Here is a 13,316-nt window from a genome sequence, read left to right as displayed (position 1 = left end):
AAGTGGCTACATGCGACCCGTTTGATGTCTCAAATTAAAGACTGAATTGACTCCGATTCGCCTGCCACCAAGAGCCCATAACACCTCCAAACCGGTGTAAGAAAACACAGTTTGCACCCAGTGACATAGCGATAAATAAAAAGGTGTGTATAGCCTGTGATCCGGGGTCATTACAAGGCATGACCACCGTCAGCAGTTACAAACATATTAACTATTTTCACATTTTTTTCTTTAAGTGTATTTGACACTGTCCACTGACACTTTTTTTAATAACAATGTCAATTAAAAATATGTGTGTGAACACGTTCCCATTAATACAAGAGGGAGGAAACCGCCTTTCTCGATTTTACTTTTTTAACCTGTTAAGCGAGTATCAAAGTGTCTTTCTGTGTTAAGAAGACAACTAAAGACAACAAAAGTTAATCAGTCGTTGACACCAAAATTCTTACTGTTGTGCAAATGGACAAAATTGAGAATTAACACAAACAATGCGGTGGGACGGACTCGAACAAATAACAAATGAAATAGATTGGCGAGCCATAAAATGAGATTTGAAACCCCATTCAAATAAGAGCTCGCGACGTCAGTGCACTTATCCGAGAAAAGACAGCAAGGGAGGGAGGGAGAGAGAGAGAGAGAGAGAGAGAGAGAGAGAGAGAGAGAGAGAGAGAGAGAGAGAGAGAGAGAGAGAGAGAGAGAGGCTGTTTGGTGAGCGGTGTGTATGAGAGGAGTGAGATTTGAGAAATAGGAGGGGCTTCTAAACGACTAGAAATGTCAATCTGAGCAAGGGAGTCCCAATAATCTAAAGCAATCTGTAAGGACCTGACCTTAGTCCATCCAGATCAATAGGGAAGTGAGGGTGGAAAGAAGAAGAGGAAGAAATAAGGGGCGCAACCGGATCGTTTACACTGGCTGTTACCGAGGAAATATAGACTTCCCTTGCTTGCACCTTTTGTTGCTCACATGCTCACACTGTAAAAGTGGATATCGAGGCAATTCCCTTGCTTTGTGTGATTGCAGCAGACTTTTTCCCCTTTTCCTACCGCCATGTCTTTCCCTCAGCTGGGATATCAGTACATCCGACCGATATACCCGCCGGAGCGCCAGGGGATCGCCAGCAATGCCCGGGCCGGGACAGAGCTCAGTCCGTCCGGCGCACTCTCCAACGTCCTCTCCACTATGTATGGATCTCCTTTCGCCGCAGCAGCGCAGGGCTACGGAGCGTTTCTGCCCTACTCAAACGATATATCAATTTTCAATCAATTGGTAAGTCACTCTGGTCTCTCTTACGTCTTCCATAACTTTTCACCTCATACTTGAAATGGACGGAAATAAACAAGTCTTCAGGAGAGGGTTATTGGCACTTTTTGAGCGTAAACTTTTTGAGCGCCGTGGTCTAGGTTACTTTGTGGCTGAATCGTTTGTGAAATTGAGTTAAAAGTGGTTAAAAAGTAACACATTAACAAACTGTGCTTCGGGCTTATTGTTACATCATTTCCTGAAAGTGATAGCAAAAGAGTTAATAAAATGCTGCATCGTGTTGTGAAGCTTTAGGCTAGGTGGGGAATAAGTGCATAAAAGTAAAGTCTTGTCCTCGTAAGTGTTTCGCTATAAATATAAAGTACATTTAAAATAATTCATTTTTGTTCATTCAGTTGCTAAGTTTGTGGTACAAATAACGGTTTGAGTTCAACAAAAATACTTTTATTTTGTTTTGAGTTGTGTTTGTTTACATTTCGATAATAACCTCGATGCTGTTTTATTCCTGTAAATCCCCTTGTAATACTGTGTGGCTTGATTAAATTTATCATAAAGAATAATTCCAGACAAAGTATCCTATGGCATTAATATTTTAAGTCTCATAAATCCCTCTGACTCTGTGATTCTTTGTCTTTGCAGGGTGCTCAGTATGAACTCAAAGACAGCCCCGGTGTCCAGCACCCAGGGTTCGCCCACCATCACCCTGCTTTTTATCCATATGGCCAATATCAGTTCGGTGACCCATCCAGACCCAAAAACGCCACCAGGGAGAGCACCAGCACCCTGAAGGCCTGGCTCAGCGAGCACCGCAAGAACCCCTACCCAACCAAGGGCGAGAAGATCATGCTGGCCATCATTACTAAGATGACCCTCACCCAGGTGTCCACCTGGTTCGCCAACGCCAGGAGGAGGCTAAAGAAGGAGAACAAGATGACCTGGGCACCTCGGAACCGCACCGACGAAGAGGGAAATGTTTACGGCAGCGATCACGAGGGGGAGGAGGGGGACAAGAGGGAGGACGAGGAGGAGATCGACTTGGAGAACATCGACACGGAAAATATTGAGAACAAGGACGACTTGGACGACCAGGACGACCTGCATTCAGATATTAAACTTGACGGGAGGAGTGACTCTGAGATTTCGGACGGCTATGAGGATTTACAAGGGCCCGAGCAGAGGTTTCTAAAGGCTGTGGGGAAAGAGGGGAAAGACGTGGAGAGGGGAGGAGAGCACTTCCACAGCCACCATCATCACCACCATCACCACTCTTCTTTGGACACCAAAGCGTCCCAAGCAAACGGGGAACCGCTCAAACTGAATCCGGTGTCCGTTAGCTCGCCGCCCTCAGAGAACAACCCTGCCCCGGCCCAAAAGCCAAAGATCTGGTCTTTGGCAGAGACAGCCACGGCCCCTGACAATCCGCGCAAATCGCCACAAATGAACGGCAGCAACTCCGCAGGTCCGGCCGCCCAGACCATAATCGCCCCACATAGACTCATCTCTTCTTGTCCCGTTGGGAAAATCCAGAACTGGACAAACCGAGCCTTCTCGGCGCACCAGCTGGCTTTACTGAACTCAAATCATTATCTGGGACTGGCAAACCAGGCCACTGCCACCGGCCTGGCCCTCTACAGCAGCAGGCACACGGAGGACAAGAGTCATAGTTCAGAGACTTCAGTCACAGGTACATGTCCCCGACACTGAGACGCGCATGTATAGATAACTACAAAAACAAAGACACTAGTCCATTGCCCGTCATTCATTTCTATTATTTTAGACCTCCTTTTGCCTTCTTTGCCTGTTCATGGATTTTGTTTCTCTCTTTCTCTAGGCCACACAGATGAACAGTGTTACAATATAATAGCTTACAGAATACAGTGTGTTTGATGTATGCGTGTGTGTGTGTGTGTGTGTGTGTGTGTGTGTGTGTGTGTGTGTGTGTGTGTGTGTGTGTGTGTGTGTGTAACAGCTTTGAAAAATGTCCGAGAGAATTATGAAAACCTCATCAGAAAGCATTTAAGAAAAAAAAGTCAAATGTTGAATTGGGTGAAAAGTGTTCTTAATATTTGTGTTCGTTTCCTCCTTTATTCGGTATTGCTACATCCATGGGATATTGAGGCCCATGTGCTTGTATTCAATGATTTACATAAAGCCCTCGTCCTATTAAGCCAACTCGTTTTTAACACTAAATTCACTGAAACCCGGGATGGGCTCTGAGAATAGGCAGTTCAATGAATGCATTTTAATTTTCATTGCCACAATTTCAGAGAGATCTAGTGCCTTGGATGCAGAGAAAAAAAAGTTGTTAAAAACAGCTTTCACCCAGTTCAAAGATAGCGAGGCTGTCAATTGATGACATTTGGGAATTTTCTTTTTTGATGCCATATCACATTTTCTTTTTTAAACGCAATATTTACCCAAATTAGCTTTTATTCTAAGATACATTTTTTTTTAATCCCTGTGTTTGTGCGCATGTGTTTTTTCGTCAAGGCCTATGTTACACTTACTTGTTTGGTCATGCAAATGAGCTCAATGCAAATTCACTACAAGCTCGTTTTTGAAAGGCAATTGTCACTTTTATATTATTTTGTTTTTTTCCCCGAGGCTATTATTAGTAGGATTTCTTTTTAGATCAATACCATTTTTTTCTGTTACCCCTGTGTATTTCAGGCCTCTCCTCTCCATAACCTCACACCAATCCTCTTTATTCTTTTTTTTTTTTATTTGAATATGGAATGTAAAATAAGAATAATACATCTCTGTATACTTACATTGTAAGCATGTCCTGTGTAAAACTGCTAATGTAATAATGTATGAACCTGTAGTCTGTGAGTTTTTCTTTTTCTTTTTGTAAGTTCTGTGAGGATTTGATGTTCAAATGTTTTGTATATAAAGTTAAGAATATGTACATACTTGTGAACCAAATTGTACAAGAAAGTCTATATTTTGGCTAATAAATGAACTGCTGCAACTTTAAGAAATTGCTGGTTTTTGGCCGAGGTATTTTGACAGCTGCTTTTGATGGTGGCTGTTATTGTGCACTGCAGCTTGAATTGCATTGCTTTGGTTTTTGTATGTGTGTTAGTGGACAGCCTGAGGCACAGACTTCATCCGCCGTGGCAGTGATAAGTAAATATTCGAGAGGGATTTATCACACTTTTGTAGTGGAGGGACTTAAGGCTAATTAGCCAGTGTTGCGGCATATATTTGGATATTAATGTTGTGGGATTATCCTTACAGAGGCGTAAAATGAATAATTCTTTCATTAATTTTCGTCTGAAATTGTATGGTTTATAAAGAGACTGTAGGTAATGAATCACTGTTGTATGATCGCTGCTATTTGGTAAAAGCGGTTCAGCTGATCCTAAGGAGGGATTTTGGCTTCGCTCTGCAACTCCCAGATCTCATCATGCTCAATTTGCAATGCTTTTGCTCTTCACATATATCATACACATTTTCCTCAACTAACGCTGCTCTTTGGTATGATTGTAATATATGGTAGCTGTAGCACTAATAATAACATCATTTATTGTGTTTGCCCGTGACGTGATCATTTGCATGTGTGAGACCTTATCAGAGGAAGTTTATGTAAACTTAGTGTTGGAGCTCCCTCTACAGTCACATGCAGTCGGCCATGTTCTGGTGCACTCACACACACAGAGACTCAACGATTGAGCTCCTGTAGTCTCAATTTCCTTCGGCCCATTTCTAATTTATCCATCAGGTGCGATATAAAATTCGATAGTACATTTTGCTCTTATTAATCTGTCATAATATCAGACCTTTTTAACGTGTTTTCAAGCCTTCGTGTTGTGATTTTATGATGTACAAACGCAGTGCATATGTCACAATTAATCACTTATTTTAATGCGTCAAAAAGCAAGCGTATCTACATATGTTTAATAGGCAAGAAAATATATATAAAATAAATAATTGATGTTAATTTTAACCCAAAGGATCAAACATATCTTATCAAAAAAACAAAGAGGCATTTTCAGTTTGGGTCACAACAACAACGGGCAACAATTAGGCATAAACATTATGCAAATATTTACCAAAACGTACAATAAAGCAAAACTTGTCAAATAGAACAAGTACTACATAGATCAAATTCATATTTTATGGCTGCCATGCTTAACTTGAGAATTACAGGACTTTTCAATCATCCTTGAAAGAGCATTCAATCGTTTCACTTCATTCCGGTAAGATGAGATAAAAGGTTAAAACAAGAAAAGGGAAAAAAGAAAAGAAAACAAGAAAGAAAAATACCGTCAATATTTCTATTATTCAAATTTTGCCGATATTAAAAAAATCTCTCCAGCTTTAGATGAGACATAAAAGTCGTATGCAAATTATTGTGTTTTATCCAACTTGTTTAATAGCAGAAAAGAAATGTATAAATGTTTAAAACGTCCAGAAATGTATTTTTGGAGACAAACTTCGATTTCCTAATTTATCCTACTTAAAACGAAAAACACCCTTTTCGATGATATTGTCATTATGTATTAATTTAAGATTTATATTTCTTTTCATAGTTTAAATTTTAAAGGACTTGGTTTTACGATTGCTTTTATATTTTTCAAACGCAAAAAAACATTGACAACAGTCCGTCACACATTCCTCAACTACACTTAGACGGTCAACGAGGACTTCTATCTTTTAATGTCTGCCATTCAGGGCAGCAAAGGCAGATGAAAAGTGCTCGAGCCGTATCCTCTCTAGGTTTAGGATACGTTTTAAACAAACCCCAACTCAGCCGAGGGAAAGACTCCGGAGCCTTTTGAGCTCCGCTCACCATGTTGCCTTCCTGTCTAATCAATTATCTTCCTTAAGAGCCCGATCTAACCGCGCGATGCATATTAATAAGAGGCATCAGCCAGCTGATTGATTGTAATAGTGTTTTTTTTCTTTTTGTACATTCTTGCCCACTTCCTTGTGTTAAAGGAAGTTGCTTTGAATGACCAGTACAGCTTATCATTATTCAATAAAAAGGGAAATAATTTTTTTTATATGGAATTTTAAAAGGAAGGAAGCAATCGAATCAGAATAAAAAAAAAAAAACATTATATAAAGAGTATATACATGTAAAAAAAATCAGTTTGATAAGACTCACCATGACTTATGTCATCTTAACACACTATTTTATAAATACAAGGTGGGCTGTAAGGGCAGCTAGCTGCATGTGAGCACACTGAACCTTATAAATAACAATGCTTATTCCCTCACTGTTCACAGGACGTTTGCTCCTGAGGGGCCCAGAAACAAGCCACCTCTTGATCATGGGGATTCAATTGAAATGCTACTGAAGGGCCAGTGATCGTGTCTAGAGCTCAGGGCCTCTCCTCTGATCAGTGCATGAAATTAGGGATTAAAATGCCTCGGCAGAAACAAAGTAATCATGACTGCTTATGTCGCCATACGTGTCCAACCTGCTCCCGGTTACAAAGAGCAAATGGAATGCATTAGCTAACATTTTGCTCTGAGCTACACACGGACCGTTTCCAGTGGGGCACGGTGTGTCACTCGTTTCCTCGCACGTTAAGTGGATGTTCTCCTGGCTAATGAGCAATAATCAACATTGACTCCTCTTCTTATTTTCTGAGGTCCAGGCTGCGTTAAATGCTCAGAGTCTGCGGGGCACACTTGTACTCAACTGCCTCAAAAGCACAGGGTAATCTATTCCACATGAGATAGGAAGAAATTAAAGAAGGTGGAATTAAACATGTTAGGAGCTAGAGGCTTAATAATAGCTACAAAATAATCAAAATGTGATATCATGGATTTTCAGATTCAGATATCCCACCTTATAAACCATAGCTCCTCAATTATACTCACTGTCTGGTAATTATTTATAAATGAATAGATGATTTTGTAGCATGAAGAGTGTGGGAAAGTTTTTGACATAGTTGAAATAAATTACACTTCATTTCTAATCACATTATGTTGTCATGAATGCTGTTGACTGCTGCTCCCTTTTGCCCTCAATAGTCTGAGACAGGTCTACATACAGCTACATGGGGCGGGGGGGGGAGGTGGGGGGGAAGCAATGCGCTGTTAAACAGCCATTTAGAAGGGGAAAAATCTGAGAAAGATGGAATCATTAAAAGGAAATCTAATCTGTCTTTCGAAGTGTTCATTGATCTGGGAGAAGGTGGACGGCAGCACCAGGCGGCTGAAAGGGTCTGGCCAATGGAGCCATCAGAGGCTCATGTGTGAATGGGGAGAAGCCATGGAGTAAATAAACACTAGAGCAGCCCATTGGAGAGGACCAGAAGTGCCCTGTGAAAGAGGAGGCCGCTGCAAATAAAGGGGGTCAGTCTTGTGTTTTCACCCCATCCACCCCTTCTGTCATTGTAGCCCCACCACCAGTGCCACCTCCTCCTCCTCCTACCCCCAGGCAGGCCCGTTCTGCCACACCCCCTCCTGCCACCGAGACAGACAAATGTCACCTCCTTTGTGGACCTAGTCAGGCTTAGAAGCGGCCCACTGTCTTTGTGCGATGGACTAATCCTTTTATGAGCCACTGTCGACTGCGCCCCCACCCAGCGCTTGCCCGGGCCAAGAGAGGGGCTGCCCTTTTGCAAGCACTCGGCCTGTGTGTTAGCTGACCACAGGAGGAGCGGGGATCTGCTCTCTGGAACACATGTCCCACACACCACATACCTTTATACACAGGCTTACAGGGCCGCGGCACTCCACGGCAACTTGTTACAGCGGTCGCACTCCAGAGCTGAAAGAAGAGGAGGAGGAAAGCTCAATTTTCCCCCTGTCGAAGATATGCGACTTCTGTGTCTCCTGCATGTTTTATGGCACATTCATTATTGAGAATGTAAGTGAAAGTGCAGCAGCAACACGTTAAAGAATAGCCAGGCAGAGAGGGGTTGTTGTGTTTCCCTGAGCTGAGCAAAGGACAAAAGGCCCAGAAGGAGTGACATTCTCTGGGGCCGAAGCGGGAGAGAGGGAGGGCACTGATTTCATGCCTTTTGTTGATGGAGGTTAGAGAGAGAGGAATTCTTTCACTGAATCCAAAAGGCAACAAGTGGGGAAGGGGGCGACAGGCCGACAGGCCAGAGGGAGAGGCATTGGGGCTTTTGCCGTTCACCCAGCTGAAAGATTGTGCTTTTCTCAGCCCCCTTCAGATCCTTCAGACAGGCCAGAGTTACAGGGCAATTATGGAAATGCAGCTTTGAAGCAAAGCATAGCCGTCTTTCAGCTCTTCCTCAGGACAAAGCAAAGGCAATAAGGGCTTTTTATGCACCCTCCTCTATAAAACATGTTACAGCTCCAGTATGTGTATGTTCTTGACTTTTCTGCTCTAACTCACACAATATTGTAGTTTGTGTTGACATTTGTGAATATGGCTTTAAAATAAGTGTAAAATAAAATTATAGACACTTCTTTTTTCTTTATAAAGAAATACTACAGGAACATTTTTCACACTTCTGGTTAAAAGCTGCATTCCCTTATTTATTTACAATGTCAATCTGCCTGTAAAGCATTTACCGAGGAGATGAGCACAGGGGTGGGTTTGTAAAAAAACGCCTGGCCTTATAGCTGCTTCCAACAGCTGCACACTTTTACCAGCCTGATGTCGCCTCTCCGCACCCTCTCCACTCACACGTCACTAACAGAGGCCCAGCAAACCATCAGCCCTGCGCCTTCTCAGCTTTGTACATTAGTCAGCGGTGTAGCACAGAATTTCGCCACCTCGTGTGAACTAATAAGACACATTTTCTCCAGCTTTTGAGAGGATCGCAAGAGAGTGATGTCTCTACATCACCGACACAGCAGAGGCCTTGTACAACAGTGCCTTTACACTCCGAGCATATCTGACAAATGCCAATACTCCGGCGTTCACTCATCACTGTTAATGAGAGGACATATTTTGGACGTTTCCAATATTTGTACAGACTTCATACATTATGAAGGCTCTTTTATTCACAGTACCAGGCGGAGAGGACAAGGGTGGGGTAGGGTGGGGGTGTATTCATGACTCCTCGGTATTGGCTGACTGGTGAAGGGAACTTAATAAATTCTTCCTCCTTGGAACACTGTCAAACAAGTCCTTTCTTACATCTCCCATGAATACATTACCAGCGAGTTTGATTGATTAGAGACCCTCACAAGAGGGTGAACCGATGAACCGACTCCCCCGGTGTGATTAATAGACTTTATTAAGAGAGTCCTCTCCTTTTTAATAATGGTAATGTAAAGGAAGGCGTTGTGGGGGTTGGGGGGTGCGCAGGAAGTCTAACGATGATCACTGGCGCTGTCCCTCTCTTTGATCCACATCCCCTTTAGTTTGAGTTAATTTTCTCAACCTCCAACTGGCGATATACATCACCTCCCTATCAGTGCCACAGATATGAGGTTCCTTTTATATACTGTTTTCACTTTGGTGCCCGCATACTGCCAATATGAAACTCTTTAAAAATTGTCTCCGGGGTAATGTGAGAGGCAGGATTGATTTGGATTCCAACTCACAGTTTACAGCTAAATGAAATTGGCTCAGTATCCATGAAACATCTTTAATAGACCTTAGATCAAGTAATGACTGTATAACTCGGCACCTGATGCCTGAATTGTGGTAGAGCAGTGTATGTGACAGCATCCTTTTAAAAGCATGTGTCTCTCTACTTGATGGCATTTTTAATGTTCAAAGGGAATTAAAATATGTCTTATATTTCTCCATCTTACATAATCATTCTAAAGTCTAGGGGTACTATGACCCTTGACCTCCTTACGCTTGGTTGCTTGTAAAGTTATTGATTTAGGAATTGGGTGATTCTCTGTTTTGTACAAAGTTATTGTGAATAAGACATTTAAAAATGAATGTATATCATATATACAAAAATATCCAATAAGTACACTTTCCTGTGTGTGTTTCTAAGTCAAAGCTTCTATGAGGTAGGTGTGTGTATCCAAACAGCTCGCTGGCTAATCATTGTTCTTGAGAGCTAGCGTGGTGTTAGGCAGGGGGTAAACCATGTACAGGAAATTGTTTAGCCACCCAGAGCTGAGCCAGCTTATCAGCACAACACAGGAACAACAGAGACTTCACTAGCACTGGACACAGCAGCTCCAACTTATCATCATGCTGTATTTTGCAATACACCACCACAAGTGATTTATTCAAACACGGATACCACAGATAGGGCTATTCACGTCCCGGCACATTACTGCATGACCCAGACAGGTCCTGTTTGCTTTCCTGCAACAAACCAGACTTGCGCACACAACCATATATGACATCACGAGACAAGCCAAGTGTTGCTCACTGCTGCTGTAAACCTGAGAGGGAGGTCGATAACAGCAGGTGAGAGGGCTTCGCTGTGTAATGATGATGCCTACCAGTGTCTAAGTTGTAAACCCTGCTATTGATTCTCCTCAGTTCAGCCAATAGTCTCCACAATCTTCCATGCCTGAAAGTCTGCAGTAATGTGTCTGCATAGAATCCAATATCCGCCACTATTAATGAATACTGACAAGCAGCTCATCCTTTGTTTTTTTTATTTTTATTTAACCAAGTTAGTCCAGTGAGAGCTCAGACCCTGTTTCCAAAGAAGACCTGGCCAAGGTCGCAGTAGCACAGTGATTTACAGTAATGAAAAATAAACACATTTTATATTAAGAAAAAAAACATGATAGAGAAACGGAACACAAATTAATAAAGGCACAGTGCTAAAACAGTTAATATATGTCTATACAAAGTGTTTACTACAGGTTTTTTCCAGGGATAAATAATGTCTTTTGCCAGTCTATCACACTGAGATGAAGCGGGGTGACATGCTTCCTCGTACTCCACAGGGAGTTTAAAAGTATACATGTATATGCCAAAGCCAGAGGAAAAGAGGAGGCAGAGAATGTACTCTATTCTTCTCAACTTTTCTTTATGCTTAGATAAACTTGTTGTCAGGCACATTGTCAGCCACTCCAGCGTGACACCTCACAGCCAGATAATGGCATTGCCATGCAAATGAGAGATGGTGAGAGCTATACCACCAGTGTGAGTGTGTGTGTGTGTGTGCATGTGTGTGTGTGTGTGTGTGTGTGTGTGTGTGTGTGTGTATGTGCATGTGTGTGCATTCATCCATGCATCTGTTTTGTTAGTGTTTATTAGAGAATGAAAGGGTGGGCGACAGAGTGATTCAGTGGCGGCATGAGGATAGATTGGTGCCTTCTCTATAATGCGGAAACTAAATGCATGCTGAAGGAGGATTGTAGAGCCAAATTCTGTTCTGTTCCAACTCTCTCTCATCTACTCCTGGGAAATCTCCCTCATCTAGTCAAGACAAGATGCCTTCAGACATCACAGAGAAAAATTAAAGATGACAGCTTGTCACAACCAGAGTCACCCAAATTGCTAAGTAGAATAAATGTGCAATATTATGTCCTGATGTGACTGCAAGAGTTTAGATTATAGAATCAAACAAGACAAGTCACACTTTTAGAAGACGACAGGACATCACATAAGAGTGTAAAGGGGCCGCGAAAACATGCTGTGGACACCAAACAATATGTTAGTAATTTAAAATACACTACGCAATTAAAGAAAGTATTTTTTTTTTTACTGGGATAGAAGTAGAAAGCCATTGACATGTGGTCAGAAGGGAATCATTCTTGGTATTTTGAGTTAATAATGACCTATTACAAGGTCCCCTCTTTATCTAGACAATGTAAAGTAAAACTGTCTACCTCTCTTGTCAGAGACAGGACATGGGAAGTAGGAAGTGGGTTCTTGTGAGACACAAGGCAGAAAAGTGACTGAACAAGCCAAGTGTTCAATATGAATGCTCACTGCAATCTCCAGCTGTGTAGACTCTCTAGGTTTTATCCCTTAGTAGCGACTGGGCACAATGAAGTGGCGCTCTTACAAACAGAGAGGGGTGGGCACCATGTCAGCAGGGCCAGTACAGCCCGCCCCCTCCTGTTGTCATGCTAAGACAGCAGCGCTCACTGGAACTGTACCCCTATTCACACATCAACCTCAAATCCACGCCAACGCAGGGCAGCCACGTTCAGATTCTTCCTATTAACGTCCCTGCATCGTCTCAAAGACAAAACCCGTGCAATTCTTGAAAAATCGACTTTTCTTCCTCGGGCCTGTGAATACACTCAGTTAGCTGATGACTGTAAGGGCAAGGCGTGTGGACCCCGAGCTCCCCTGGGCCTCATCACAGAGAAGCACAGCCGTAATCTGTAAAAGACCATGAGAACAGGCATGTCTAATGTCATTTTACAGGTAGATAGAGCGGGAGATTGGGGAGTAATTGGAAGTAATAACAGATAGCTCTCTTTCAATCCCACAGGACTTCGCTCCTCCTACGGCCCCAAATTCCCAGAAGACTCCTCGGTATATTTGCTGTCGCTCGAAAGAAATATACTGCGGATGAACTGTGACCTTTGTTCCCCTTCCCCGAAGGTCACCTGTCCACTTTACATACACAGATGAGGTCCTCTTTGCCGGAAATGATAAGACAAACAGCAGAGAAGAGGTAAGGTCAGCAAGTTAAACCAACAGCTAGAATGACAGTTAATTGGCCGGAGGGTAGTGTAACTGTCATCCATTTCCCCTGGGCTGACTCGGGAAGACTCCCCCCGGCTGCCTCAGCCTGCTCTCCAGAGACCTCCACTCCGCACAAGAACGCTCACTTATCAGCTGTCTCCCACAGGTTCAACCAGTGGACATTGGTGCATGGGAAAAATAGCCTCCGATTTGATTATTACTTCATCATTATTGTTTATATTGTGGCAATACACAATAAAGACTGTGACAAGTGAGGAGATGAAATGTCAAAGTGAATTACAGGCATATGCAGAAACTGGCCGCAAATCAGCTGGCAGAGCTAAAAGGTCTTTCCTGCTAATTGCTCATACCCAACCAGCAGTGAGAGGCGTCCAGCCGCTGTGCAATCGGCCGGCTGACTGAGAGCAGACAGATAAGACTATGTGTATGGATGATTCGACCCATGCTCTAATGACTTGTTTAGTCCCGTGTGTCAGAGGCAGTGACACATAGAGGATGGCATGGAAGCTCCTCTGTGCGTGTGTGTCTG

At 42.7% G+C, this 13,316-nt stretch overlaps 1 protein-coding gene across 1 annotated transcript; it reads left to right on the top strand.

Annotated features, from left to right (window-relative positions):
* Positions 1 to 744: 744 nt before the first annotated feature.
* On the top strand, positions 745 to 4,231 carry irx3a (iroquois homeobox 3a). The gene is made up of 3 exons (XM_068731122.1): positions 745 to 1,266; positions 1,900 to 2,944; positions 3,092 to 4,231. Exons 1-3 carry the CDS (start codon positions 1,048 to 1,050, stop codon positions 3,145 to 3,147), a joined length of 1,320 nt encoding a protein of 439 aa, XP_068587223.1. The 5' UTR covers positions 745 to 1,047; the 3' UTR covers positions 3,148 to 4,231.
* The last annotated feature ends 9,085 nt before the right edge of the window (positions 4,232 to 13,316 follow it).

This window comes from Cebidichthys violaceus, unplaced genomic scaffold (genome assembly GCF_023349555.1).
Source record: "Cebidichthys violaceus isolate CVI_PGR_0920_01 unplaced genomic scaffold, fCebVio1.0.p SCAF_5, whole genome shotgun sequence".
Classification (NCBI taxonomy): domain Eukaryota; kingdom Metazoa; phylum Chordata; class Actinopteri; order Perciformes; family Stichaeidae; genus Cebidichthys; species Cebidichthys violaceus.
Note: the sequence above shows the minus strand (reverse complement) of the source record. Positions and strands in the feature narration are given on the sequence as shown.